The 27,365-nt window shown below is 39.3% G+C and overlaps 1 protein-coding gene across 5 annotated transcripts in view; it reads left to right on the top strand.

The window, feature by feature from the left end:
- Nucleotides 1-27,365, top strand: part of ANKRD28 (ankyrin repeat domain 28) — a 205,414-nt gene that overhangs the window by 116,085 nt on the left and 61,964 nt on the right. For 4 of the 5 annotated variants that reach the window (XM_054020034.1, XM_054020036.1, XM_054020032.1 and 1 more), the window contains 3 exons: nt 16,871-16,941; nt 21,919-22,119; nt 22,857-22,944. The exons of the other annotated variant lie outside the window; for it this stretch is intronic. In XM_054020034.1, coding sequence (XP_053876009.1) covers nt 16,871-16,941; nt 21,919-22,119; nt 22,857-22,944 — 360 coding nt within the window. The remainder of the gene's footprint in view (nt 1-16,870; nt 16,942-21,918; nt 22,120-22,856; nt 22,945-27,365) is intronic. 5 annotated transcript variants of the gene reach the window in all.

A 27,365-nucleotide genomic window follows, 5' to 3' on the forward strand; every position in this document is an offset into this window, starting at 1 on the left:
GCAGCCTTCAGTTTCAACTCCAGGTACAAATGGCAGGCCTCAAATTTGACACCAGGACCAGGAGCTTCAAATTAACCTGCACTGACCCTATCTTTGAGAACAGACAATTTTGCTGTGTCAACAAATGGAAGTCCATAACATCAGACACAAGGATTCTGGAGATAAACTGAGTTGTGTTAACATCTTCTGTTGAGACCCTACTTTCACCAAACCCCTCTCCTTTCTGTGTTCAGGGGCCCCTCTCATGAGTTAAGATCAGGGATTTAATCCTTGTTATAAGTGGGAGCAATAAAGAAGGTTCCAAGGGAATTTAGAGATCAGGGCTTATACTCCAGATGTTTCTTCATACTAAAGAAAGGAAGATTTTATCTGATATTAAATCTAAGGAAGTTCAGGGTCTTCGTTAGGAAATTCTGCTTCTGTATGTTGGCACTAGCATGTTTCAGAACCTCCTTTTTCCACCCTGCATGAATGGTCAGAAAAGAAAGTGGTGATAGATGACATCTTCAGCCAGTGGTGGTTTCCAGACATTGATCTGTTGGGCACTAGATATATGAAGTGTCTCCAGTTCTGCTCGAGAACAGCCAGGGACAGTCTGTCCATATCAGATATTTTTTCCTCCTGAACTGGAACCCCCAATCCTCACATTAATTTAGAAGGTGATCAGAAAAAGAAGACATGATGGGGCCAGAATAATCTTAGTGATTTCAGCATGGCTAAGGCAACAATGACATGCAGACCTCTTGCAACGTCTCAAGAAGTCCACGGGCTTTTTCCAGTGTTCACAGATTTGCTGTCCCAACAAGAGTGCAGGAATTACTGCTTTGACCTTCTGTTGCTGTAGTTGACTGCAGGGGTTTATAGGACTTTTGTGCACCTTGGAAAAATCTTGCTCTTTAGAGGTTCAACAGGTATTATTTAACTCCAGATAACAGTTGACTAGAAAATGCTTTGACCTCAAGTGGACTGATTTGTTAAGTGGATGCATGACAAACCTGGCACCAACTCAATATCTTCTGGAACATTTACTCCAATTAAAAGTTTCAGGTCTTTTGATAACCTCTGTAAAATTCCACTTAGCAGGTATATCAGTGTACTGTGTACTTGTAGATAATCTGTCTTTTTACACAACATAGTTGAGAAATTTATGAACGGGCTTGCTAATATAAATCCACCATTGAAAGACCCAGTTCTGTTATGGAATCTCAGTTTAGTTCTAATGCAAGTCAAGTCTCCATCTGAGTTTACAGCAGAATGCACTCTCTTTTCCATGTTGGCTATTAAAACTGCTTTTATAATAATGATAATGTTAGCTAGGTGACAGTGAGCTGCCTGCCCTCATGGCAGATCCTCCTCATGAAAATTGATGAATCGTCCTAACCCCAAATTCTTACCTAAATACGACTTCCATATTTATCAAACAATAAATTTACCAATTTACCTAGAACTCAGTCATAGGATGCGTCAAGGTTACATATGTTAGACACTGAGGCCTCTAGCCTGCTCTCTGAGGAATTTTGCAAGTCCCTCAATTTAAAAAATAAACATAAAGATCAAGCTGGCTCATCACAAACATTATCTAGATGGATTGAGACAGGATATGGAGGAAAACTATAGACCAGTATCTCTTTCTCTCTCTCTCTGGGGTTTAGGTGACCCTCCACTACGCAATGGCTATCCCCTAGCATACCTTGGCCACATTCTGATCAGTAAGATCTGTAAGGCTGCTACATGGAGCTTGATACACATGTTTACAAAACACTCAGACCTAGTCCAGAGCAGATGCTTAGCTTTGAAATGTAATACTTCAATCGCTATTCAGCTACTACCCTGAGTCCCACCTTCTGTTGATGAGGTACTGTTCACCAATCTATTTTATGAGTAGGAGTAGGCACAGGACACTCAAAGAAATTGAAGGTTACTTACCTGTAACTGCAGTTCTTTGAGATGGACTTTACATATTAACACTCCCTGCCCGCCTTCCCTTCTTCTTTGGAGTCCTAATAAATCTATGCCAATGGTAGAAAGAATTGAGGTGGCAAAGGGTACTTATATAGTTTTGCCCTCAAAGTTCAAGAGTGCTGTGGAGAGAAGTAGGAGGGGTGTGTGAGCTCTTGAAATGTGCAGTGCTATGAGAACGTTTTACCACCTATGTTGGGTTGGCTGGTGCAGCCTATGAGCGTAAAGATGTAAAGTTCATCTCAAAGAACTCTGGATACAGGTAGGTAATCTTCATTTATCAGTAAGTGATTTATTTTAAATTGCATAATATGAAATAATCTCTGGTTGTATTTTAAAGTAACTGTAGATGTTATACTTCAAAATAATGTATTGGAGATGGGATATACTTTTTCATATAACTCAAAGAATCATAATGTCATTTCTTATCAGTTGTATTACTATAATTCTGTATTCTGATGTCTTGACATAGAACCATAAATGCATCTGTTCACACAGAGTAATTTCATTCTATATAACTACAGTAGCCATGTAAATACATCACAGAAAATTAATACTAACAAAATGAATTTGCTTTAAATAAAAAAATAAAAAAAACACCTTTCCCCTCCAAAAGAAGTCTCTTATGGGTAAGGATTAAACCTTCTATCAGGTAAGTGCTGTGGGGCTAACTGAATTTTTTTTACCATTTCATTTGTCTTATTACTGAAAGTTTCTTATCTGTGATATTTTACTGCATGTGATATTTGGCAAACCTAATTTAGCTATGTGTGTTACATTCTTGGAATATCTTTTTAAGGACATTACTTTACTCTCTGGGGACTTGTGCAAAAATCACACTAGTCTCACCTAGCAACCTTTTAAAGACTTGAAAGAGAGCTACTTGCTATTGATGACTGATGGTGTTGTGGCTGATGTTAATGGAGGCAGGGTGGTTGTCTAGCCTTTTAGTACTTCCATGGCTCTGGAACAGTAGGAATGAAGAGAAATGTCAGTTTTGAGTGGGATGAAGCTGGGAGGTTTTAGAAAGGTTGTTGCATCTCCACTGTCCTCTAAAATCTGTATAGTGTTGGAGAGCCACCACTGCATATACTCAAAACATCATGGGAGTGGAGTGAATGAGGCTTCTGCCATATTCCCTCTCATTATCCCCTAATAGAAAGGGTTTCATGCAGTGGTCATATTGCATAGATACTATCTGGTAAACCACCTACCATAATAATCACCTTCTGTGCATAGTTGCCTAACAGCCTGTGGTAATTACAGTAGTTGCATATGTAGAAAAAGTGATTAATGTATTCTGAATTGTCTTTTTATTAGTGTTTAGCACAGGGAAATGTGGTGCTAAATCACATTGCTACCAAGTGCTCTGCAGACTACAGTTAAGAACTTTTTTTGCTAGAGTTTTATTGCTCCTCCTTCCTGTTCTTTGGCAGGGGTAAAAGAGGAGGGGATGGGAACATACCTTGATCTCCTTCCAGAAGTGATGAAAGTAACTGTTTCAATTCTAAGGCAATCAGTGGAGAAGAGAAATTTGTCAAGTGCATAACCGGCTCTCTGTAAGGATAGGCAGTATTACCCCCTAGAGCAGGGGTCGGCAACTTACCAATTTTTGATGGCACACGGGGCGGGCTGAGCCACTCAGCCCGCCGCTGCTCTGGGGTTCCCGCTGCTGGCCCCTTGCCAGCCGGGGTCCCCCCTGCCGCAGCCCCACTCAGCACCCGCTGCTGGCCTGGGGGAAGGAACCCCAGGCTGGCAGGGGGTTGAGACCCTGGTTGGCAGGAGCCAGTGGCCAAAACCCCAGAGGGTGGCTGGCTGAGCCACTTAGTCGCTACTCCGGGGGTTCCAGCTGCTGGCCCCTTGCCAGCCAGGGTCCCCCCCACCACAGCCTCACTCATCTTGCGCAGGCCCCTTGCCAGACAGGGTCCAGGCCTCCGGTCCTGCTCAGCCCTACCAGCCACCAGCTCCACTCACCTCAGCTGCCGATCTGGGGTTCCAGCCGCCGACCTCCTGTCAGCCAGGTTGGGATCTCCAGCCTGTGAAGGTTGCACACAAGGTAAGAGAGGGTGCAGCTCAGCACCCCCATCTTAAAATTGCTTATATCAGACCACACTGCTTTTGAAATTGTGCCTGCCTTCTATCGCCATTTTTTTCCTATTGAGTTGAAGGGAACATTTGACAAAATGGCAGCTCCTAAGAAAACGAAGCTAGATGTCCGATCATTTCAGCCTGCTTGGACAGATGCATTTGGATTTATTCACAGCAACTTTCGGTGGCTCAGTCATGGCAAGGTTTTGGTGTGCTTTGTAAACTGTTTTGATGCAATCAAGGCCTTTTTGTCAGGGAAAAAAAACAAAACTACCCTGAACTGGATGATGACAAACGGCTGTGTAAGCTCCTATTTGTAACTGATATCACCGCTCACCTAAACAAATTCAACCTCTGTCTCCCGGGTGCAGGGCAAACAGTTGGATCTTTATGAAGCCTGGAAAGCATTTGTTGTGAAACTAGCAGTTTTTTCCAGGGATATTCAAACTTCTACTTTCCGCTACTTCCATCTCATAAAAGAGCTCTCAACATATTGCACTGTCGATGTTGATGAGATTGGAAAGTACATGCAAGAACTGGAATCAGAGTTTTCTGACAGATTTCAAGATTTCCAGCGATTTGGCCCAATGCTTCCTTTTCTAATTAAACCTGAAAAGTTCAATGAAAGCGACTTGGATTTGTCTGTATTTCAGTGAATGGGTGTTGAAGATTTCGAAATGCAACTCATTCAGTTAAAAAGCTCAGAATTGTGGACATCAAAGTCTGTGGATCTGCGGCGTGCACTTGAAGCTACCAAGAGAGATCATGGGGCCTCTATTCTGACCTGCTGGACGTCCCTGCCAGTGAAATTTAACTGTTTGAAGAAAATTGCGTTTGCAATGCTTTCAGTATTTGGATCCACATACCTGTGTGAACAGGTATTTTCACACATTAAATCTGTCCTCTGTCCCTCTCAGAGCCAGTTAACAAGTGATCACTCAGAAGCCTGTGTGCAGCTTAAAGTATCCAAATACGTGCCAGACATTGGAAAACTCAGCAAGGAAAAGCAAGGGCAAGGATCACACTAAACTGATATCTGCATTTTAATTTAATTTTAAATAAAACTTCTGAAACATTTTGAAAACCTTGTTTACTTTACATAACCAAACTACTGTTATATATATTATAGACTTATAGAACAAGCTTCTAAAAAATGTTAAAATGTATTACTGGCACGTGAAGCCTTAAATTAGTGTGTATAAATGAAGACTTGGCATACCACTGCTGAAAGGTTGCCGACCCTTGACCTAGAGGGTAGAACACTGAACCGGGACTCAGAATACCTGAGTTTTATTCCCACCTCTGCTACTAGCCTGCTGGATGACGTTGGGCAAGATCTTTGCCTCTGTTATTATCTCCATGACCTCCTTTCTAAAGTGCTTCCCCCAAACCTAGTGAGCTTCAGTACTACACATTCTGAGAAATTCTGGCTGCCATCTCAAGAGTCTACAGAGTCCTCTGCTTTGAATAAAGACGTCTCTTCGAGAAAAAAACAAAAAATCACTGGCAAATTCTCAGATAGGAACTTATCATAGCCCAAGCTGTCTATTTCCCTCAGTGACTCAGACCGGGGTTCCTCTTAACCAAACTTTTTATTTAACTTAAATTTCTGCAAAGATTTATTTCCTTCCTGAAAGGAAGTTAAAGAAACTGACAACTTCTAGGCAGGATTTGGACTTCCCACAAAAATGATCTTCTACCTCCACCCTACCTCAAGATCCATTCAGTTCCCAAAAGACTGAATTTAGCTGCCTGGAGTTTGAGGGAAAAAAACATTTATCAATTCATTAATATTGTGATAGGCATTGTATAGACATGTTCTCTGCCCTTAGGAGCTTAAAGTCTAAAAATATAGACTATAAAGCAAAGGGATTCAACATTACAAGCAAAATGATCTGGGTGAAGGTGAGCAAGTGTCTTGTCAGTTCTATTGCCTTGGGTTTTTAAAATTTATCTCCAACTAATATGCCTACAATGAAATAATTTATTCAATGCATGACAGAAATGAATCTTCAGAAGGGATTTAATGAGAAGGGTAGCGGACCAGCCCAGGGAAGGGTATTTTAGCTTGCGGGGGAGGGAAGGGGGGGCAGCCTGCATGAAAGAAGGCAAAGAGATTCTTGTGGGATAAATGGATGTATGGGACATCAAGGCTACTGTCAGTTGCAGGGCAGGCGATTCAGTGAGGTAAAAGACATGGTCAAATACATAGGGGGTGTAAAATTTCATAGGTCTTTGGAAATAGAGATAAGATTTGCTGAGGTGGAAAATGTGTGCCCATAGAGAGATTCCTGAAGAATTCACAAATCTTTGGGCCACCTAAATGTTGAATAGACTGAGGTGGGATGAAGTTGGGATTGTGTATGACAATGGAGGAGGTTGCAGTAATCCAATAGGAAAGAATTATGACATGGACAAGAGTTTTTTTGGATAGAAGGATATCTATTTCTATTACAACACAGAACAAAATCTACAGTGCTCACTTTATATTTTTTGATTACAAATATTTGCACTGTAAAAATGATAAGAAATAGTATTTTTCAATTCACCTCATACAAGTACTATAGTGCAATCTCTTTATCGTGAAAGTGTAACTTAATGTACTTTTTTTTATGTAACTACACTCAAAAACAAAACAATGTAAAACTGTAGCGCCTACAAGTCCTACTTCTTGTTCAGCCAATTGCTAAGACAAACAAGTTTGTTTACATTTACGGGAGATACTGCTGCCTGCTTCTTATTTACAATGTTACCTGAAAGTGAGATCAGGCATTTGCATGGCACTTCGGTAGCCGGCATTACAAAGTATTTACATTCCAGATATGCTAAACATTCGTTTGCCCCTTCATGCTTCTATGCTGATGATGCTCGTTAATCTGCCATATGTTTCATGTTATAGCAGTCTCGGATGATGACCCAGCACATGTTTGTTTTAAAAACACTTTCACAGCAGATCTGACAAAATGCAAAGACGGTACCAATGTGAGATTTCTAAAGATAGCTACAGCACTTGACCTAAGGTTTAAGAATTTGAAGTGCCATCCAAAATCTGAGAGGGACGAGGTGTGGAGCATGCTTTGAGAAGTCTTAAAAGAGCCACACTCAGATGCAGAAACAACAGAATCCGAACCACTAAAAAAGAAAACCAACCTTCTGCTGGTGGCATCTGACTCAGATGACGAAAATGAACATGCATCAGTAAGCTGCTCGATAACGATCCAAAGCAAAGAACTTGTGATCAGCATGGACGCATGTCCTCTGGAATGGTGGTTGTCCCTTCATGCTTCATATGAATCTTTAGTGCATTTGGCACGTAAATATCTTGCGACGCCGGCTACAACAGTGCCATGCTAACGCCTGTTCTCTCTCTAATGCCTGTTCTCACTTTCACGTGACGTAAACAAGAACCGGGCAGCACTATCTCCTGCAAATTGTAACTAAACTTGTTTGTTTGAGCGATTGGCCGAGGTAAGACTGAGTGGACTTGTAGGTTCTAAAGTTGTGCATTGTTTTATTTTTGAATGCAGTTATTGTTTTGTACATAATTCTACATTTGTAAGTTCCACTTTCATGATAAAGAGATTGCACTACACTACTTGTATTAGGTGAATTGAAAAATACTATCTCTTTTGTTTTTTACTGTGCAAATATTTGTAATCAGAAATAAATATAAAATGAGCACTGTAGACTTTTTATTCTGTATTGTAATTGAAATCAATATATTTGAAAAATGTAGAAAACATCTACAAATATTTAAATAAATGGTACTGTATTATTGTTTAACAGCGCGATTAATCGCGATTAATTTTTTTTTTTTTTTTGACACTTTAAGCTAGGGCTGTCAAGCAAGTTCCACTGTGTTATCTTTGAAACATTTTACCATGCAATACAGTACACATCTGTTTGGCCGAAATCTAAACACTGTGCAAAGATAGTTACCGAGATCTGCAGGCATTTTTTAGTTTCTGAAGTTTTTGCAGAATGGCTTTGAGTAAGTCTCATGGTAATATTTTTGAAAACCTATTTTTCTGCCTTAGCAGACACATTTTATATGTGCTATATAAACAAGTCTGAGATCTGGGTGAAATATATCCTTTTAATTTAAAAAAGAACTAACAGAGGGAGGACATTTCAGAACTTCTGAAAGTAATCTTGAATAAGTCACGAGAGTCAGCCAAGGCACCTGATAACTGAAGAAAAGTCATTGTGCCTACATTTTGAGAAGGAGGAAGAACAATGGAACTATTAGCCCTGTGTGCACAGTTAGCCTTTTTTGCAGAAAAAAATCTGTCACACGGGCTTACTCACTCGCTGGCAAGTGGAACTTTCCTAATGTATTGCCTCATCCTTGCTTGTCTTTTTAGAGTTCCTCTCTGGGCAGACAGCCCTAAATTAAGTTTTATGAGTTCTATGATTTTTCCTTTTAAAAACTTGGGTTCAGATTCAGCTATAGTGTAACTCACTTAATGGAGTTATACCAGCATTACAATTGGCTCCAAGTCTCAGCATAGCCTAATGCATACCTTTAAGCATTACGCATATGGCCACTGGCTGTGCAGACTAATTTTATTAAAGATTCCAGGACTAAAGAGATCAGTGTACTATTCCTTCAATATGAAACTTTGCAGGCGGCATACTCTGAGACCTCTATGTACACGTGACCGGTATTAAAATGTGGCTCTTCTCAAAACAATGACTGTAAAAATAGCCTAGTTGGGTTTATATTTTTCTCAACTGTGCTAGACTTTCTAAATTTCTGAGTAAAAAAATAGCTTGCTAACTACCAGTCCTGTAAATTCAACTTTGCTAAGATTCTTTTCTGGTTTGTGCATCGCCTTTAACAAAGATTCTGAAGGCCAAACAAATTCTGGTCTCAATTATGCCTGTTCAGTGAATTTATCAGATGTAACTGTGGGCAAGTTTGCTTGAAGGGAGGAACTTGATTGGCAGTTCTTCTGATCAGGGTACCCTGGATAGAATACCAGGGTGGAATTCAGCTCGTTCCACCACAGGAGTGTAGTCTTGCAGTGTCAACAGGAACAAAAGCAGTATAAAATTGTCAATAGAGTAAATAGATATGACTGAATGCACATAAGGAACAGCTCTGGTCAGTATAAAAGTGACATTTTTATGTAGTCAGTCTTCAGTATAGGACCATATTTTAAGCTCAAGCTAAGAAAGTGGCCGCTTGGGCCTTGCATCCAATGCAAAGTCTTCAATCTTTGGCCTGAAAACTTTTTGTACTGTGTAAGAATGTGTTCTATAAGTGGTATTTAGATTGAAGAAATTTTATCACGAGTATAAAAACAGCTTAAATGAATACATTGATGTTCAGTAAAGCTGATACTGATGGCTTCCTTAGTTCATTACCGATAAAGGGAATAAAATAATACTAGTAGTAATAAATGCTGAGAGAATGTACCGGCCAGTTACTTAAGTACACTTTGTAGAAGAGTTAGCCCATCTCCAGTGAGAACTATAACAAAAGAAGGATTAGTGTCAATGTAACTAATAAAACATCATGGGATGTGGTTTGTGCTGCATTTTGCCTTCAGCATGCACACTGAGGCATGATGCACAGCCAAGCCCATTCAGAGTTGAAGAAATGAGTTCGGTAACATGTACCATGAAATGCAGTATTATAGCAGTAGTATAATCAACTAGCTTCAGTGAGAATTTCATTTAAGAGAGCTGGCAGTTGCCTATATGAAAAGGCAATCTTATCTATTCTTCCTTATACAAGTCAATCTGATATTTAGGTCCCCTTCTGAGAAACAGGCTTTGATATTCTTTTGTCACAGTATCTACAGCATTTTTTGTATTGTTTACTTAAAAGGAACAGCTGTCTGGTCTGTATCTAATTGGTATTACATTTTTAGTTTTCCCTTTGTCATGTGAAAGAAAAAGTGTAGCAGTTTTTCCCCACTACATCAGAACTGTCTTTCATTCATAGTGCCCTGTTGCTTTAAGCAATACTTAACAGGAATTCTTTAGCGGTTTCTTTTTTGGACAGTCAGGCATCCACTTCAGACATGAAGAGCACTTACAAATGTATATTTTCTCTCAAATCTGGTTTGCTGTCAAGTGGGTGACATTTTTTGCAGAATATCTGTTTGAAATATCCTCTACATTTTTCTTCTCAATATGTCATCCCTATTGTCCTCTGATGTGATCTCAGGCTTTTTTTAGGTATAGAATATACAGATCCTAACCCTTAAGATTATGAAAACCTGAAATGATGAGTTTGTGAAACTATCAAAGTTGTATTGTTATTCAGACAGACTAACCACTTTAGATCGTGACCTTTGAATAGCAGAAACAGAATAGCAAAAATAAGTCATTGTTATTAGGTTAAATTCACTATTCCATCTCCTGGTCTCTCTGATGCACTTCCTCTAGGCTTCAAGCCAGCACCCCTTGTGTATTTCGCACACTCTAACATAAGGTGCTTTGTGGCTGTCACCTGTGTCTCAATCTTGACCACCTTAGGTCTGACTTGGGCTCAGAACCTGTATTTCTACTCCCTATGGGGCAATGACTGTGGTAATTCGTGACCAAAGAGTTTCCTTAAAGCAAAGTATCATTTATCTAAAATAATTTCAGAGAAATATATCTCAAAAACAGTAAAACATACTGTATGCATATCTAGTTCTTCTTTAAGGCTTGCTATTCCCTGGGTCTGGGAGGCCCGACTCCTCCACAAAGCATTTTCTGTGCCAGCCCGTCCGCCTACACTTGCTCACAAATAAACCCTGACCCCCTTTTCAACCTCTGAGAGGTCTTCTAACTGTTCAGTCTTCATTTGATCTCTAATTCCTAGGCTAGTTTTATAGCGTGTTGGAGACAAGATAGAGCATCTTTGAAGCTAACATCTGGTCCCCATTGTCTTCCTAGTGTGTAGTTAGGTATTTTTATCTGGGAAGCTATTTTATTGCCTTCCTGTATAATTCACAATGAATTCAAACATTATAGTAAACATCCACTAACATGTTAGATCAGTGTATTCACACAGGAAAGTCTTATAACCCAATACAGAATAACCTCCCCTCATTGAGAGGGGACACAACAGTTTTCTAGTACATAAAAGGTTGTTACAAGGAGGAGGGAGAAAAATTGTTGTTCTTAACCTCTGAGGATAGGACAAGAAGCAATGGGCTTAACTTGCAGCAAGGGTGGTTTGGTGGTTAGGTTGGACATTAGAAAAAACTTCCTAACTGTCAGAGTGGTTAAGCACTGGAACAAATTGCCTAGGGAGGTTGTGGAATCTTCATCATTGAGGATTTTTAAGAGCAGGTTGGACAAACACCTGTCAGGGATGGTATAGATAATACTTAATTGTGCCTTGAGTGCAGGGGATTGGACTAGATGATCTCTCGAGATCCCTTCCGATTCTATGATTTAATAGATATAAGTAAATTTAGTGTTTGTGGCAGGTGGGGGGAGACGATGCGAGGCTGCACTTTAAAAGCTAGATTAGGCACCTACTTTGAGGCAAATAACTCTGAAGTACTCCAGGCAAGAATGGTTCCAGCATGCAGAAATATAATTAGAGGCCTAAGGAGAGCTGAGGTGCTCCAGTCTTCAGAGAGCTTTGTGTAATGCTTCCAAAGACAAAATATTCCAATACATCCACTAAAGACTTTTCATCTGAGTGTTGACTCAGCCAGCTCTAAAATGAAGACAAGAGAAAAGAACATAGATTAGCTATCCCCAGGTACTAAGAATGCATAAAGTTATTGAGTTAGATGAGGAATTCAGCACTCCAAGATAAGCTAGGCAATTGTGTGCTGTACCCATTACTTACTACATTTATAATTGTCTCCGTGTGTTCTCTCATCTTTAGTAGCTGCTGATTGTCTCTTGTCTTATACTTAGATTTTAAGCTTTTGGGGGCATGGATCATCTCTTCATGTGTTTACAAATGCCTAGCATAATGAGGTCCTGGGCCCTGAATAAGGCCTGTAGGTGCTGCCACAATGATTAATGATGATAAATACAGAGACTGTAGAAGAACAAATGCCAAGACAGTGATTCTGTCAGAGTATTGAAGCTGTCAGTGTACCAAGTGCTAAAGGAATATCAGCACTTATGAGGCTAATGACCCACAATGCATTGAAATCAGCCTCCATGACTGAGGCCATAGAGGCTAAAATCTTCAAAGAAAACTAATTCTATGAGGAACCACTCCAGAACCCCAAGGAAGCCAAGGGAATGAGGAGAAATCAGTCAAAGGATGTAGAAATGATAGAAAGTGTTCAGTTTTCAAACTGAAGCAGAAGTCTGTAGCTTCATTGCAGTCTGAAACTGCATGACTAAATAACTGCATTTCCATCTGACAGCGCTTTATGGCTAAGCATGGACAGAAAGGAATGGCAATGGCCTGAGACACCAGGGCAGTTAGTTCGAGAATAAGATTGGGCAGCCCATGTCGCCAAAGCACCTGAACTCTTTGAGAGTTAGGGGAGTTCTGGCTTATCTCATGCATCAAGCTGAGATCCAAGGATCCAGTCAATGGTAACTCAGTTTTTTTTGTCGTCCTTACGCTTAAGGGCAAAGAGTTTTTCAACTCCAGTTTGATGGACCAGTTACTTTGACTGCTGATGGAAAAGGGTCATGTTCTTAGTGCAGACAGGGCTAAAATCTCTTTCCTTCTCTCTTCAATCTGTATTTCTTTCCTATTTTCATTTTTCCTTCCATTTTCTTGCTTCCAGTTTTTTTTTTTAATTTTCCTTTGTTCATTTACTGTGCTATCTTTCTTTTGCTATTTGCAGAGTCAGTAGAACACTGCACATGCAATTGCTGGAGGGGGAAAATTACCAACAGGATAGTAGCTCTTCTGTATTTTAGGCTCTTGCTTGTATCTTATTGTCTGCCAGTCACAATAGGTGGCCAGGGCAGGGGTTGGAGGGCAACTAGAAGCATGATAGGTATGCTTATGCCTGGTAGGACGCAGACAATTTATGGTCCTAATTATTGCTCGGGCTCAAATCTTCCTTTTTTGGGGAGAGAATTCCTGGGAAGGCTATTGTAAGACAATTTCAGCAACATTTGGAGCCCTCGGATGTATTTGATTTTAGCTCTGGGTATAGACTAGTATGGAGATTGTTAGTCTGGGCTGATGGTGTTTGGGTGATTTCAAGTTGATAGACAAAAGTAAGATTTACTTCCTGATTCTTTAGATGTGTTAGAAATTTTTCCCTCTCAAGGGGAAAAAAATATTTCTAAATACCACCCATTCTCTTACACAAGCTTTTCAACAATTATTTTAATGGATGAATCTGTTCTATATAGGTTTTTATACCACACTTATTCCCATAGTATGTGAGTACCTCTCAGTAGTATGTTAAGCAATGTGATTTCACATCTGTCATGTGTTGTTTGTTCTCTCCTCCTCTTTCCCAGCTGGAGAAACTTCAGTGGACTGCCTTGTTTTGGTAGGGTTTTTTATTTCTTAAATATCTGTTGCTATGTGTTTTATATTAGAGAAGGCATGGTCAAAGAAATGAGCCTTGCACTTGGAGCGGAAAGTGGTGAGGTTTGTGATGGTCCTTGGTTCTGGGGGGAATTCATTGCAGTTTTGGACCACCCCAGAGAAGGTTCCGTCTCCCGTATGGCCAAGCTTTACTCTAAATGTTGAGAATTCCATTGTGACAGAGAAGCAAAGTTGTTGACCATGGGTTTTGTCCTGCAGCTTTAGACAGTTTTTTAGGTATCCAGGGCCCAGGCCATGGGAGCACTTCGAAGTTAAGGAATGAGACCTTGAACTTGATTCAAAATTCTATAGCAGATGAGTATAGAGCACAGAGGACAGGTTTTGATGTGCTTGTGGTAGCCCATGTTGTTGAGGAGGTAAGCTACTAGTTGGAGTTTCCTAAATGCTAAAGGTTTTGTGCTCATGTATGTACTCCAGTGCCAGCAATATGCAGATAACACAGCTGTAGTCCAGCTGAGAGGTGGCAAAGGCATGAATAATTGAGGTCAGGTCTTTGTCCAACAGGATGGGATGGAGTCTCCCAGCCAATCAGAGATGTAGAAGGCATTGCTTGCTGGCATTGCAATGTGACAGTTCAGCATTCGTGAGGAATCAAGGAGTACTCCTAGACTATGGACTGAGTTAACCTATTGTGGATGTGAGCCTTAGCTCTAATGAGACTACACTGTGGTTGCAAACTCTTCAAAATACTTTCTTCTGACCACCAGCATCACCTCTGTTTTGCCGAGCTTTGGCTTCAGCCAGCTATTCGTCATCCATGAGTTGATCTCATCCAAACACTGGGCCATCTGGATTGTAGTGGCGTGGTCGTGTGTGATGAAGGATCGATAGAGCTGTGTTATCTGCATATTGCTGGCACTGGAGTACATGTCCAGTGACAAGTTCACTGACAAGTTCACCTAGTGATTGCCTGAGAGGACCGGAGAGAGAATTGATCCTTGTAGAACTCCACAAGTGAGGGTTCTAGCAATGAAAGTGCAGTTTTCCATTTCTACTCTTTTTGGGTGCATACCTCCGGGAAGGACTCAAACCATTTTAGCACATTATTCAGGATTCCTGCCACACTTCTCAGGCGAGACAGCCGTATCTCATGGTGTTAACAGTGTATGTCTGTCCTCTATCCATTTATAGGAGGGGATCATTCATCAGTGCCAGTTCTGTGTCTTGGCCTGAATCTAGGTTGTGCTGGATCTAGAATGTCGCTATCAGTTAAATGAGTTTGTAGCTGGCTTGCTGCTAGCTTCTCTGTTTTTGCTCAGGAATGGGAGGTTTGACTGTGGGTAGTTTTCTTCAGTGTTGGTTGGACTATTGCATAGCTGTGTCTGTTCCTCTCGCCTCCTCCACCTTCCCCGCAACATATCACCCCTCTCTTATAAAACAAATTAAAAATCCCTTGCAGGGTAACATTTTACCCCACTACAGACCTTTCATGCTTGTGCATTCTTTGATGCGCATGATGTAAAACAAATGAATTATTTTCTAGGATTAGTTGTGTTTAGCTCTGAGCACCAAGTATTTAGTATTAAAATTATCTAGTTTGCTGATTTTCTGTGATAACAGAAGTACAAAAAGTTTATTAGTTAGGTTAGCTGGTCTTTACTGAACTGTCTTCCAGTTGTATAAATATTGTTTTTGCAGTACAGCATATTGCACAAAACAATTTTGCAATTAGAAATATTGCTATGTCAGGAAACAGGAAAACACATTGTTAAAAAATACATTCAGGAAATATATTACTCAAAGGAGTTCATGTTCACTTAATGGAGGAAACTGACAGCAGAGACTGTTTATAAGCCCATGTAGACAATAGTGTGAATTGTATTTTCAGTAGCTTCCATAGTTGTTAATGAGTAGTGGAGGAGGTTTTAAGCAAATGAATGCAGTTATAAATAAATAGAAAAGTTTAAATTTAAGAAATGTTGGTTGTTTTAATAAGTGATTGACTTCTAGGTTTCTCTGTGATAGTGGTTTGTTTAAGCCAACTGTCTAATTATTTGCAAATTTAAAATCAAAATTCATGTGCACTAAAAGAATATGGTGCACACTGTAGCTGATTTTTTTGTAACGAGGCACATGATTTACATGCCAGTTTATCAGAAAGCAGTGTTGGTCTTTAAATTGCTGAAAGAAGAGATATTACATATCAACAAAGTGTAATTTTCTCCTGAGTTGGCCAAATGTTGTAATACTAGATTATTGTGTCCCAATTATGCTTTCCCCAAACATCAATTTCTCAATAAATGGCTTGCCTTTCTTGATAATTTAAGAGGTGTATGCTCATCTTAGTATACAGAGATTTATCATTAACATTTGGACTCCAAAGCTGGTCAAAAAAATTGTCAAAACACTTTTTTTGACAAAAAATGGTGGTTGAGTTAAATGGAAATTTTCATTAAAAAATTCATTTTACAAGTGAAGACTCTTTGATAAAAGTAAACTCTTTATTTCATTGAAACTCTTGCTGGGGGAAGGAATTGGAAGGAATGATTTCCCAATTGACTGTAGGAGTTTTTGACTATCATTTTGTTTTACTTAAAAACCAAGGGTCAAGCCCAAAATGGGCCTAAAAAAAACAAACAAACAAAAAAACCCCCCACATTTAGGGATTTCTAGGGTATTGCTTAGCTGATAGGAGGAAATATTCTCTCTGGCTGAGGAGGCAGGATCATTGCAATCCAACTGCTGAAGAGAGCCACGCTTTCCAGTAGTTGTAGGGCAGGAGTAAGCAGCTTCGTGGTGTCCTGAAGCCAACTGGGTGGGCCTAGTGGAAAAGATCAAATAATGCTCTTCTCTCCCTCATGCACTCCAGTTCCCAAGGGGGACAGCGAGCACTACCCCATCTGTTGACAGCAGGGAAGCAGACAAATCTGCCCAACCACAAAGGGGAAAGGGGGATCATGAATCTTTTTTCCCTCATCTGCTTTCAGAATACCATTAAGTTTTGTGTGTTGTGGGTGCTTGAGTTTGTGTTGCATGAAGACAGGGTATCAGTGCTTCTCTTTTTCCTGCCACATTAGCCCTTTGAAGTACCATTGGGAAAATAGATTTCACTACTGTAGATAACTGATTAAATACACTGCACTATTAGTGAGCAAGGAATTCAGAATTCCATCTATGCATCAAAGGGAGAATCCTATAACTCAAAGCCCATAGAGAAAAGTGGTTTTTTTGTTTGTTTGTTTTTTTTTTTTTTGGAATCCTCCTGCATTAACTAGCCTAGCGTAGAATGTTATAGTAACTTTGTACAGTAATTTGTCTATTGGAACACTTAGATTTTGTGTGAATACACTGTCAATTAATTTTTTTTTTTTTTTTTTTTTTTTTTTACAGGAGCTAGAGTTAATGCCAAAGACAGCAAGTGGTTGACTCCCTTACACAGAGCTGTTGCATCATGTAGTGAGGTATGAAATAAACACTTTTATTTTTTAGAACAGTTCCATGTAAAATAAAATACAGCATCTCAGACTACCTACTATTTCTTACTCACTTTTCTTGTAGAATGAAACTACTGAAAATGCTTAGAGAGCCCAGGACGTTTGCCACAGATTTTTTTTAATTTAAGGGAAAAAAAGGGGGGGGCATAACTTTATAATTCCAATTGTAGAATACAGAAAAAAAATTGCAAAAATAATATGCTCTTAGAAGTTTACATTAAAAGAATCTAGAATAAGTACAGGTAGTTTGTTTTTATTATTTTAATACAAAAGGAAACCAGAAATCCTTATACATGGAAATAATAAATCATGAATGTCATTCCCATGACAGGGAATATTTCTGAATTCAGAACATAAATTCCATGATTTCTTTGGGGTGAGATAACCGAAGTGGTTCAGTATAAGGGGAAAATGCTCTAGAAATGAAATAGGGTTTGTTTTCACCTATACGGAACAATTTTGTAGTGTTTTTTGTTTTTGTTTCATTTTTAATAGGCAAGCATTTCCATAGTTTCTTTATTGAAAACATTGAAAAAATCGTACTAGCAGCTGTAAGCGTTTTAACATACATAAACTATTTAGTTTGGGCTTGTAGGTTTAAGTTTCATCTGAAACATTCAATGTACAGAATAGAGCAGAGCAAGCTGCTAAGAAAATTATATCTGGCATTTTGTTTTGTCATAGAAAATCAAGGTTTTTGAAGCATGTATCAATATGTTGCTAAATATAGAAATATCGTAGGAAGAAAAATTAAGAGGTGCATTTATATCCTTGTTCAGATATTGTATTCTCTCTGAGTTTCAAACTGGCATTAACTGTCATAAAAGAAGAGTCATAAAATTAGCTCAGTAAAAATGCTGAAGGTTAGGATTGAGATGCATTGTTGCTAGAGTCATGTGGGAGAATTTCACAGAACCTGCCTACGCAGACTTCTGTACCTGAGTCATATCAGTACTATTATTGCTTTATTTCTATTGGGGAGAGAGAGAGAGTGAGAGAATAAAATGAGATGGTTTTGGTTTTGCAGAGTCTCAGGCATCAGACTTTGGATCTAAAACCATCCATTTTAGATTTTGCTTTTGGGCCAAATAGTAGCATTTAGCCACTAGCCTAAGTAAGTAGTAATGTGGAGCTGTTGTCCCATAAGGAACTTGGGCAAAATTCTTCTATGAATGGCTTGGTGCATAGGCTACACTATCCTTTAGGATAATGCAGTATGCTCCCCTGAGGGAGCCTCACTGAAGCAGCAGTCCCTGCACTCTCCTGAGCATTGGGACTACAGTAACTCCTCACTTAACGTTGTAGTTATGTTCCTGAAAAATGCGACTTTAAGTGAAACGATGTTAAGCGAATCTGGTTTTCCCATAAGAATTAATGTAAATAGGGGTGTTAGGTTCCAGGGCAGTTTCCCCTACTCTGCAAGCACCAGGGGTGGGGGCTCAACCCTCAGCCCGCCCACTCCACCCCTTCCCCCAAGCCCCCACCCTTGACCCGCCTCTTCTTCCCCCTCCCAGCTCCTTTCCCTTTACTTCGCACGCTGCATCCTGGCTCCTCCCTCCTCCCTCCCCTCCCTTCTAAACCCCGCAAGCCAGCTGATTGCCACGTTCGGGAGGCAGGGGAGGGAGGGGAAACCTGTGCGCCTAGTCCTCGCTCCTCCCTCCTGCCTCCAAAACGCCGCAAGCCAGCTGATTGCCGCCAGCAGGAGGCAGGGGAGGGAGGGGGAGCCTGCGCGCTGAGTCCTCGCTCCTCCCCCCTCCCTCCTGCCTGGGGCAATCAGCTGGCTTGCGGCGTTTAGGTGGCAGGAGGGAGGGGGAAGGAGCGAGGACTTGGCGCAGGCTCCCCTTTCCTCCCTCCTCCCCCTCCCTCCCGCCTCCTGCCCAGGGCAATCAGCTGGCTTGCGGCATTCAGGAGGCAGGGGAGGGAGGGGGAGCTTGCGCGTTGAGTCCTCGCTCCTCCCCCCCCACCTCCAAAACGCTGCAAGCCAGCTGATTGCCACGGGCAGGAGGCGGAGGGAGAAAGGGGAAGGCGCTGATCCGCGGGGTCTGCCGGTGGGTGGGAGGCGCTGGGAGAAAGCGGGCAGCCAAACAACGTAAGAGTGGAGCATTGCACAACTTTAAATGAGTGTGTTTCCCTAATTGATCAGCAACGAAACAATGTTAAGCGGGACGACTTTAAGTGAGGAGTTACTGTATAGTTGTTTCTGCCCCTTGTGTGGGGGATGGGATGCTCTTTGCGTGCTTTCTCCTTCCTTTCCTCCTCATCTGTGAATACCCTCAGTAGGATCTGTCACAATTTGGCTAATGATTTTTTGGATCTATGGAACAGTTTACTTTTAAAAAGTTTCCTCTGCTCAGTTATCATTCCTAAAATAAGAATATTATTTTTTTCATTTGTATAAGTCTTGCCTTGCTTCTAGGGCTGTGACTATAATAAAATGAACACTGTAAATCATATTAGCATAACATTAACATAACTGTAGAATATAAGAACTTGCAGTGAACTGCTTTTATTATGGCAGAACTATATATAAATCTGGAGATTGGGACCTATCCTTCCCCAACCTTCAAAGGGTACCACTTCTCTCCCACACAATGGACCAAGCCAGAGGTCTGCCCCACAGGACCTTTTTAACTTCTACAACTACCTCCCCCACTTCTTTCTCCCCACAAGGAACTGGACTCTAGCAGGACTTCATTTTGACCCAACCCCTGCATGCCTTAGATATGCAAAAGCTTCAGCTAATACAGTGTAAAGCAGTCTGTTGCTATAGCAACACAGGTCACCTGTCGCTCATTTCTTGGTAGTGGCTCCCCATTGAATATAGTCCAACTTAAGTCCTCTGTCCTGATATTCAAAGCCTTCCATGGGCTTGTCTTAGCTACCTGAGAGAGCACTCTCCCTCTGTGACCATGACCACCTATAACAACAACGTTGTATCAAAACAATGAGTCTGTCAGCCAACTCTGGGAGGGTGTGTGGAATGACTGGATCTAAACTATGGAATTTACTCCTGCAAGAGATAAGTGACCACAGAACTGATTACTTTTAAATGCAAAATTTATTTATTCTTAGTTTTCCCTAGAGTTCCTACACACGCACAACATCCAACTAAACAAATCTCATACACTAATCAAATTTATTTATCCTAGAGGTTTGGAATGGAAGAAAGAGAACTTGTTAGTGTTTTCTACTTTTACATATTTGGGAGGCACTTAAATTTTGGGATGATGGAAGACCTTATAAATAGATGGATGGGAACACATACTAGCACACCCTGCAGCTGGGAGTAGCACAGAGATGCTCCCTCTTGAGCTGGTTACTGACTGGTTTCAGGGGCGGAGTGTAGTTGTTCAAGCTCTTGTGTACAGTAGCTAAGGAAGCTCTATGATTAAATCCTGGTTTTGGTATAATCCAGCTGGACTATCCCCCCAAATGAGGGCAGACCCAATTAAACAAGAACATCTGGTCACCCTAAATATCTTGGTGACTTTGTTTTCAAACTTTTTTTTTTTTCTTGAACATATTTCAGCTTAGACTTTTAGTCTTCAGAATCTGAATTTGCACTCCTTTTGTATGCTGGTGTGTTTCTCCCCTGCCGCCCCCCCCAACCCCCCAAAAAAGTTAAGTAGATTCATTTAATTTGAAAATACATCACTGCACATACACATACTAACTGTATGCTAAGACCTGAGCAATTTTTTACAGTAAAATTAGCATTTCCTTTGACAGTTTGTGCCCAACCAATACCAGAGCTCTTCTAGTATTTATTTCCTGATTCTTGTAGTGGTTTCATTGATATTAGTCTCAAAGGAGCCAAAGACTTGATATATCATCAGCTTTTTCCTAGTAAACCATTAAATACATTTTGGGTCCATATCCATTTCGCTATTTCAAGTATTTTCTAGGTTGCTCTTACATTTTTTGTTAAGAGGAGAAGAAATTAAATATATAGTTTAGGATAACTTTTGTCAGGTTCTTCTAATGGAATAAATACATGGAATGTAGTGTTACTATTTCCGCTCCACCCATGATTCACAGCGATGTCTAGGTATTGCAGCCCAGACGTGTATGTGGAACATTGCTCTGTAATTTAAGACGCCTGCAATATTTAGCCTTAGTAGAATGTTTTAAGTTCAGAGTGGTAACCTTATTTTTGCACTCTTTTTGCATTTGACTAAAGGAACAATCAGAACAATTAATGAATTGTGGAAAACTCTGTGGACTTAATGAAAAAATGAAGTATTTCATCTACATCTTAATATTTGTATTGACAAGCTGTTTTCCTTTGTGAGCAATTGTGTGCATATGTTCTTAACAAGATTGTTTTTGGTTTTACTTTCTGTAGGAATGTAAAAGGAATGGTATAAAAGTTTGCAGTTTAAACTTGATTTTATAAAGGGGAATGAAACTTCTTACTTACAAAATTACTGTGGTATAAAACTCTAAAGCAGCAGGATTGTCACTTTGGCACCATTAAAAGTGTGTTCCTTTTGCAGATGTCGGTTTATAATATGATAGTATTATAAACAGGCAGATATGTAAAAAGTATGGTTATTAAACTCTCCATATCTATAATACACCATTTGCAGCTATTTTTATTCTTTGAAAAAAGGTATCTAACAATTGGTAGTAATATATTTTAAGTACAGTAGTGCCTCACTAATGCATACTAATAGAGGGAGTCTTGAGCATTATTGATCTTGTGATGGGGAATTCCACCAGTGTCAAATGCCAATTGTAAGTGCCTTAGGCTGTGTTTGAGGGATCTATAACCATCCCAGAATCTTGCTGGGCTTGAGAATAAACTTTTAACCTGAAAATACATGTGAATGCAGTTTATCAAAGTATGAATTAGTGAGATTCTGTTGTACTTTACATGGAGTTGCTAAGTATATTCTTTTAGTTCTTTGGTAATGTAATTTATTTTATTGCAAATATTTTCAGGATGCTGTTCAGGTGTTGTTAAAGCATTCAGCAGATGTCAATGCCCGTGACAAAAACTGGCAGACACCCCTACATATAGCAGCTGCAAATAAAGCTGTTAAATGTGCTGAAGCTTTGGTGCCTCTTCTAAGTAATGTAAATGTGTCAGATCGAGCAGGTAGAACAGCATTACATCATGCAGCCTTCAGTGGACATGTTGAGGTATGGATTATTTTCCAGATCTTGTTTCTTAGCCCTCTTGCCTCCCACCAAAGCTCTGATTATTTGTTATTTGCATACGTGTACATGATCTGGTAATGGTAAAATGTATACTAAAGCCCTGAAGAATACTGTTCCAGTGGTGAGGTATGGCCTTCTTACTAGCCTGTAGGAATGCTTTTTTTTCTAGTTTCTGCATTCCCCCAGAAAAAATCAACCTTTTATTTATAGTCTGGGTTCTGCTAAAATGCATAAACTTAAATTGTAAATTAATTTCTAGTGACTGAAGCCATAGTGTAATTTATCCATTTTCAGCAATTTGTATGGAAATGAAAGGCTTTTAATATGTAAATTTGTTGGGTGATTAAATAGATAGATTTTTAACTAACTTTTTTTAGTTTTAATAAACAGTATGTATGTAGTAGATACAGTACATATAGTATGCCATGGTTGTTAAACAGTTGCATAAAATAGGTAATCTGAAATATTTTGGTTGTCACTTGATATATAATTTAGAGGACCCCATGATCACAACATTGTCACCAGTGTGGGCATCCAGTGTACTTAAATGCACAAAATATCAGAAGTGATGTAAATGGAATGGTGGTTTTAAAAGATTCAAAAATTTGGTTTCATTTCACCCAAGATTTATTCTTTGCTTTCATTATTATGCAACATTCTATGCATAGTTTTATATTCTGAGCAGAGGTATTTTACTTATTTTTCTTTCTTCACCCTAGATGGTGAGTTTGTTATTGTCTAGAGGTGCCAATATTAATGCATTTGACAAGAAAGACAGACGAGCTATACATTGGGGAGCATATATGGGTATGTACACCTTTGCAACTGATTCTCTGTGCATTAGGGAGAAAGTCAATCACTTCATTTTATTGAATTTATATTCTTTAATTTCTAGGCAAAAACATTTAGTCAAGATTACTTAGTAAATGATTACGAGGAAGGTATCTGTACATCTCATATAAAATTTGTAATAGGATACAGCAAACTGGTTTTTTTATGAATGCGTTTGTGGCAGAAAAAAATGACATGCTAATTTATTTTAAGAAAGGAAAGTAAAACAGTTTCTCCCCTAAACGTTAACACTTTTTGGTTTAATGTGGATTCCTGATTGAAAATTTGTGCACTAATGTGATCGGCGTACGAGGAAACTGAATAGAGATAAATATAATTCTCCATCACTCATAAGTGGTGGTTATAGAGTCATAGAAATGTGACTGGAAGGGACCTTTAGAAGTCATCTGTTCCAGCCCACTCTACTGAGGCAGAATCAAGTGAACCTAGACCTTCCCTGACAGGTGTTCTCCAACGTGTTCTTAAAAAATCTCCAAAGATGGGGATCTACAACCTCCCTTGGATACCTAGTCCAGAATTTCACTACCCTTATAGTTAAAAACCTTTTTCCTAATATCTATCCTAAATCTCCCTTCTGCAGATTAGGCCCATTACGTCTTGTTCTCCCTTCAATTGACATGGAGAAAGATCGATTACTGTCCTCTTTAGAACAGCCGTTAACATATTTGAAGACTGTTGCAGGTCACCCCTCAGGTTCTCTTCTCAAGACTAAACATGCCCAGTCTTTAACCTTTCCTCATAGGTCAGGTTTTCTAAACCTTCTACCATTTTTGTTGCTCTATACTGAACTCTCTCCAACTTATCCACATCTTTTCTAAAGTGTGCCATCCTGAATTGGACACAGTAATCCAGCTGAGGCCTGACCTGTGCCAAGTAGAGCAGGACAGTTGCCTCTCATGTCCTACATATGATACTCCTGTTAATACATCCAAGAAAGATAATAGCTTTTTTTGCAACTGCATCACATTGTCTCATTCAATTTGTGATGTGCTGTAATTCCCAGATCCTTTTCAGCAATTCCAATGCCTAGTCAGTTATTCTCCATTTTGTGTATGTACATTTAATTTTTTCCTTAATTGTAGCACTTTGCACTTGTCTTTACAGAATTTCATTTTGTTGATTTCCGACCAATTCTCTATTTTGTCAAGACCATTTTGCATTTTAATCCTGTTCTCTAAGTGCTTGCATTTCCTCCCAGCTTGGCATCATCCACAAATTTTATAAGCATGCTTTCCACTCCATTAACCAAATCATTAATGAAAATATTGATAGTACTGGACCTGCAACTGACCTCTGTGGGACCTCCAGTTTGATAGATAACCACTGAGAACTACTCTTTGAATATGGTCTTTCAATCAGTTGTGTACCCATTTTATAGTAATTTAATCTAGGCCACATTTCCAAGTTTGCTTATGAGAATGTCATGTGGGACTATGTCAAAAGCCTTACTAAAAATATGATGTTTTCTAGTAGAGTATCAGAAGCTGACTCAAAAAGGAAGAAGAATAGCCTTTAAGATTGGCTCCTGCTTGGGTTTTGTTTTGTTTATTTAACAGGGAAATGGACCAAGAATAAAACGTGAAATTATTGCACTTCCACTTTTATTCCAGGATTTCAGCCTCTTTTTCTCAATCATTGTCTTGCCTCTGATGATGAAGTTGTCCACAATGGGTTGGTTATCACGTCAGAATGATATAGGCTTCCTTTATGTAGACTTCCTTCCATTAGCCCTTTATGTAGAACTTTGCTGTTTATAATAAGTATGGGAATTCTTTTCTTCAGTTTGTCTGTAGTCATGGTTCCTCACCTCCAGCTTCATTCAAGAAGTGAAAAGATTAAAAGAAAAGCAGATAAGAGTCTTGACTAAATAACTCAGTTATACTTCTAAATAAGTCATAGGCAGCTACTGATGCAGTTTTCAGTAACAACCAGTTTTCTTTGACTTCTGAGCAGGTGCAACACATTTTTTTTTCTCAGATGTCTTTTCTACTTGTGGCATCTGTGTACTTACAAAATACTTTCTGTTGACATCACAGAAAGTTGTAATTTCTTATGACTTGGTACCAGCTGTAATTGCTTTCAGTTCTCCTTTCTTTTATCTCAGTAGGGCTGTATTAGTTCTCACTGAAGAATTTATGGTCGTGGCCACAGCTCTGAACAGTAACCGATATCTATTTCCAGGAAATTGGCTAGAAGCAGATGTCACTTCAAAATGGAAATTATGTGATAAACATACCGTATTAAGTCAGCATTGATTAACCTGAGTTTAATTCTCAATTGCAAGAAAAAGTTAATTGATGCCATTCCATAGTCTTGACTATTGAGTGGTGCAGTTTGACTTTTAAAATTAATAGTTTATCCAGCCCAGGAGAGAAGAGTGAAAATAGAAAAATTGATATTATGTGCTCTGCAAGTATAGGAATTCGTCAGATGAGATATAAACCAAGATACATCTCTAATCATTAGAGATCCCTCATCACTCTAGAGTAGTAGTTTTGCATTAATGTGCTGATCAAATTCTATTCTGGGTAGTTTACAATTTGTCTAACTGTTTCCCTACTCCCAGTTATTCCTAAACATTTGTGCAGTGTTCTATAGCACTGTTAATGGCAGTTGCACTTCATCATAGATATAAATGATTCTTGTATGGTGTGCATAGTTTTTAGATTCACTTAAAAAAAAAAAAAAAAAAAAAGCATGGAAAATGCTTTGAAATCAGTTTAAATTGTGTATTTATATAGTACCTCTTTTAAAAATAGACTGAAATCTCTTCAGGACAGGATTTGTGGAGAGTTTGGGGAGGGGGGAGGAAAATTTTATTCAGCTATTTTGGATCATTGGCAATGAGACATTACAATTACATTGTCTTGGTACAATGATCTGGACAAACTGGAGAAATGGTCTGAAGTAAATAGGATGAAATTCAGTAAGGACAAATGCAAAGTACTGCATTTAGGAAGGAACAATCAGTTGCACACACACAAAATGGGAAATGACTACCTAGGAAGGAGTAATGCAGAAAGGGATCTGGAGGTCATAGTGGACCACAAGCTAAATATGAGTCAACAGTGTAACACTGTTGCAAACAAAAAAGCCAACATCATTCTGGAATGTATTAGCAGGAGTGTTTTAAGCAAGACACGAGAAGTAATTCTTTCGCTCTACTCTGTGCTGATTAGGCCTCAACTGGAGTATTGTGTCCAGTTCTGGGCGCCACATTTCAGGAAAGATTTGGAGAAAGTCTAGAGAAGAGCAACAAAAATGATTAAAGGTCTAGAAAACATGACATATGAGGGAAGATTGGAAAAAATTGGGTTTGTTTAGTCTGGAAAAGGGAAGACTAAGAGGGGACATAATAGCAGTTTTCAAGTATATAAAAGGTGGAGGGAGAAGAATTGTTGTTAACCTGTGAAGATAGGACAAGAAGCAATGGGCTTAAATTGCAGCAAGGGGAGGTTTAGGTTGGACATTAGAAAAAACTTCCTAGCTGTCAGGGTGGTTAAACAGTGGAATAAATTGCCTAAGGAGGTTGTGGAATCTCCATCATTGGAGATTTTTATTAAGAGCAAGTTAGACAAATACCTGTCAGGAATAGTCTAGATAATACGTAATCCTGCCATGAGTGCAAGGGACTAGATGACCTCTCAAGGTCCCTTTCAGTCCTACGATTCTATATCTTCTTATATAATGACTTACGTTGTTTAATCATTAACATTTCAGTTTTTCAGAAATATTTAAACACAACCTTAATGTCTTTTTATTTTTAACAATTCATATTAACTTCTTTATGGTGGGAGGGGAACTAAATACTTTCTGATGTGGGGGAGTTAAGTCTCAGACAATAGAAAGAAATAGAAGCCTTGGGGTCCGGGGGGGAAGGGGAGAGAGCAAAATCATTGTTGGTCAGTTCCTCTGCAGTGCACTGACACTTAGATCATGGAGCTGACTTTATCCCACTATATTTAATATAAGAACATGTCCCTTCTCTTTTCAGCTTGTATTGTGCGTCATTTTTATAGCTTTCCTAAAAAAGTATTCTTCAATATCATTGTCCCAATAGAAACTTCGAATTGCAGTTAATAATGGGAAGCTCTATGATTGGTGAACAAGTTTACCTTAAAGTTATGGCACAAAGCATAAAACTTTGATATTGCAACTTCACTTAGTAAAACAGAGTGAGGTTTAGAACTGTGTTGGTGCCTGACTAACTTGAAGATTAGTGCATTATTGATGAATAATATGGATTATGCCATAGACGCTTGAAACATTTTAACTCTTTGGTCTTTGTTCATATCAATTTGTTAGGATAGTAGAGATAATAGCATAGGTCTAGATAATTTTCCCCATTTTCAGTCTTAGTACTTACTGCATATGTA

The sequence above is a fragment of the Malaclemys terrapin genome, chromosome 2 (genome assembly GCF_027887155.1).
Source record: "Malaclemys terrapin pileata isolate rMalTer1 chromosome 2, rMalTer1.hap1, whole genome shotgun sequence".
Classification (NCBI taxonomy): Eukaryota; Metazoa; Chordata; order Testudines; family Emydidae; genus Malaclemys; species Malaclemys terrapin.